A 3,436-nucleotide genomic window follows, 5' to 3' on the forward strand; every position below is an offset into this window, starting at 1 on the left:
TTTAATCCCAGCACTTGGGAGGCAGAGGCAGGCAGATCTCTGAGTTCGAGACCAGCCTGGTCTACAAGAGCTAGTTCCAGGACAGGCTCCAAAACTACAGAGAAACCCTGTCTCTAAAAACCAAAAAATAAAATAAAATAAAATCTTCAAAATTGCCTGGAGAGTCAGCTCCTTGGTATAGCATATCTTAGCATGTACATTGCTGTAGCCATGGTTCAGTTCTCATTATTAGGGTTGGGGAGGAGGCTTTTAGTGGAGGGGCAACTGTAGAGAGCTGCGTGGAGCCGCACCTGATGGTACTGGCTTCCACCCTCCGCGATCCCGAAAGCGAGTGCTCTCTATGATAATCAACTTCTATTATGGCTAAGGCCTGATTCATGCTATTATCACGCAATGATTGTCAGCTGCTTGCATATGAGTGGACCTATGGGCAGTGCCCACCTGGCAATCCGGGGTTGGTGGCCTGTGTCTTTTTAAGGGCTGGGAGAGGTTTTCCCGGGGAGAGAGAGAAAGAGAGAGAGAAGGAGAAAGCTTGCTGTGAAAAAGGTCCTGAATAAACTGCCTGCAAGAAGAGCTCCAGTGTTGCATCTTCCTTGCTGGTCGAGGCAGACGTGGCAGGCAACCAGGAAACTTAACTTCCCTATCACCTAGCCTGATATATACATTTCTTTCAAGTTAAAAATACAACTAATTTTCTTTTTTTCTTTTTTATTTATTTTACTTTAAAATTTTTTGATGTGTGGACATTTTGTCTGCATGTATGTCTGGTGCCCATGGAGGTCAGAAGAGAGTGTTGTATTCCTGGTACTAGAGCCACAGACATCTGTAAGCTGCTGTATGGATACTAGGAATCAAACCGGGTCTTCTGGTAGCCAGTGATTTCAAACACTGAGCCTTAGCTTTCATTCATATTTTAATTTATTGTAGGGATTCTGTATCATTTAGTTATAACAATTATGTGTTATATTCATATATACACACACACACACACATATACATATGTGTGGAACATAAAATTTTGTGTAAAAGTTCAAAGTTCTTTTATAGCAACTGGACTTTCTAACAAGATTGGGCCCATCAACACCTTGTCATGAAAGTGAGACATGCCCGTCCCTCACCCCTTCAAGTTTAAAAATAGTTTGTAGTTGACAGTGAAGAGAGTCTTCCAGTGGTAAGGTACCTATACTCTTAACAAACAAACCCTTACCCATGCTGGCTATAAGCATCCCTGTTGAAATTCTCTGCTTTCTCAAAAAGGGAAGGGAAAAAAAGGCAATAAAGTAGAAGGTGAGTGTCTTAATTACTGCTTTATTGCTGTGAAGAGACACCATGACCAAGGCAAATCTTATAAAATAAAAGCATGCTGGGCGATGGTGGCGCATGCCTTTAATCCCAGCACTTGGGAGGCAGAGGCAGGCGGATATCTGTGAGTTTGAAACCAGCCTAGTCTACAAGAGCTAGTTCCAGGACAGGCTCCAAAAGCTACCGAGAAACCCTGACTCGAAAAACCAATAAAATAAAATTAAAATTAAATGGAAGCATTTAATTGGGAGTTTGTTTACAGTTTTAGAAGGTTAGTCCAAGATCATCATTGTGGGACACAGACAGGTATGGTGCTGGAGCAGGAGTTGAGAGCTTAAATTAGATTCTCAGGCTGCAAGTGAGAGAGACAGAAACTGGGCCTGGTGTCAGCTTTTAAATCTTCTTCATCAAGGACACACTTCCTTCTGATCCTTCCCAAACTGTTCCACTAACTGGAGACGAAGCATTCAAACCACCACAGTGAGCTAGTTAGGAATAGTGTCAGCCTGCTTCATATGGATGCACACCTGTTTGTGTCTTTTCTTCCTCCTTCCTACATTTGTAGTAATAAGACAATATAATAATAATAATGATGATAATGTAGTTCCAGTGAAAATGTCCTCATTCTTTTTTTTTTAATATTTATTTATTATGTATACAATATTCTGTCTGTGTGTATGCCTGAAGGCCAGAAGAGGGCACCAGACCTCATTACAGATGGTTGTGAGCCACCATGTGGTTGCTGGGAATTGAACTCAGGACCTTTGGAAGAGCAGGCAATGCTCTTAACCACTGAGCCATCTCTCCAGCCCAAAAATGTCCTCATTCTTGTTTGTGCCCCTGCCCTCACTCAGTCCTGCTCCTCTCAGCTCTTCATGTATGTTGTGCCTTCTCTGCTCTATGCATATTGAGCAACTGTGACAGTCTTTACCTGTAGTGCACCTTGATTTCTCTGTCTCTCAACAGTCGTGAGAACTTGTGTTTATATCTATTCTAAAGGATAATTACTGATTGACAAACCATTTTAAGAAATAGTAGAGAGGTCCCGCTTATCTTGTCTTTGTCCCCTACTGATAACATTTTACAGAACTATCCATACATTGTCATAAACAGGATTTGTTAATTTGCCATTTCATAACCTTTTATTCTGAATCTTAAATGAAATTTTTTAAAAATGGAAATTTAGTATTATATACAAATAAAAAGAAAGAAAAGAAAAATTGATTATTATGTCACTTATTAGACATTTGAAAATATCATGTTGTTTTTTCACTCTTTGAGGGCTAATGCAAAAGGAGGTCGCCTGGAAGGAATGCAGGTGGCAGATTTGGAAGGTCATTCTGAAGATGGGAAGTTACAGCCCACACTACCTGACGGAGCGTCAGCTGCCCCTGAGGAAGGTGAGGAATGGATGAGAACAGTCAGAAAGATCATTGAGCTGGAGACACCAAGCTCTCAGTGGTGTAATAGTAGGAAGTGACTGGTTAGTAAAAATGGCACAGAAATCTAACAGACATGTTTGAACCCCAAATTCATTTGCCACTTTTTGTGACTTACAAGGACATTGCATACAGGGAAGAGAGAACAGCAAGAATGTGTAAGTTACTGCATAAAAGGATGTGTTTGGGGCCAGGCATGGTGGTGGTACATGTCAGTAATACCAACACGGGGAGTCAGGAGTGACCAGATCTTTTTGAGGTATAGGCCAGCCAGGTCTACATATCAAGTTTTATTCTAGCTAGGGCTGCAGAGTCTTTTGGGAAGCAGAGGCAGGTAGATCTCTCTGGGCCTGAGGCCAGCCTGGTCTCCAGAGCACGAGAAGCTCCAGGGCTGTGTAGAAACCCTGTCTCAAAAGAGAAAAAAAAACCATTTTGACAAAGAAACTAAAAATATTAAATGGAAAAAAAGAAAGCATATTTAACAAGTGGTGCTGGCATAACTGGATATCAACATGTAGAAGAATAAAAATAGATCCATATCTATCACCATGCACAAAACTCAAGTCCAAAAGGATCAAAGACCTCAACATAAAGCCAGCCACACTGAACCTTACAGAAGAGAAAGTGGGAAGTACACTTGAACGCATTGGCACAGGAGACCACTTCCTAAATATAACCCCAGCAGCACAGACACT

The 3,436-nt window shown here is 41.4% G+C and overlaps 1 protein-coding gene across 1 annotated transcript in view; it reads left to right on the top strand.

The window, feature by feature from the left end:
• Trim37 (tripartite motif containing 37) overlaps window positions 1-3,436 on the top strand; it is a 129,787-nt gene that overhangs the window by 79,762 nt on the left and 46,589 nt on the right. The window contains exon 22 of the mRNA XM_005350477.1: window positions 2,584-2,702. Coding sequence (XP_005350534.1) covers window positions 2,584-2,702 — 119 coding nt within the window. The remainder of the gene's footprint in view (window positions 1-2,583; window positions 2,703-3,436) is intronic.

The sequence above is a fragment of the Microtus ochrogaster genome, chromosome 7 (assembly GCF_000317375.1).
Source record: "Microtus ochrogaster isolate Prairie Vole_2 chromosome 7, MicOch1.0, whole genome shotgun sequence".
Taxonomy (NCBI): Eukaryota; Metazoa; Chordata; class Mammalia; order Rodentia; family Cricetidae; genus Microtus; species Microtus ochrogaster.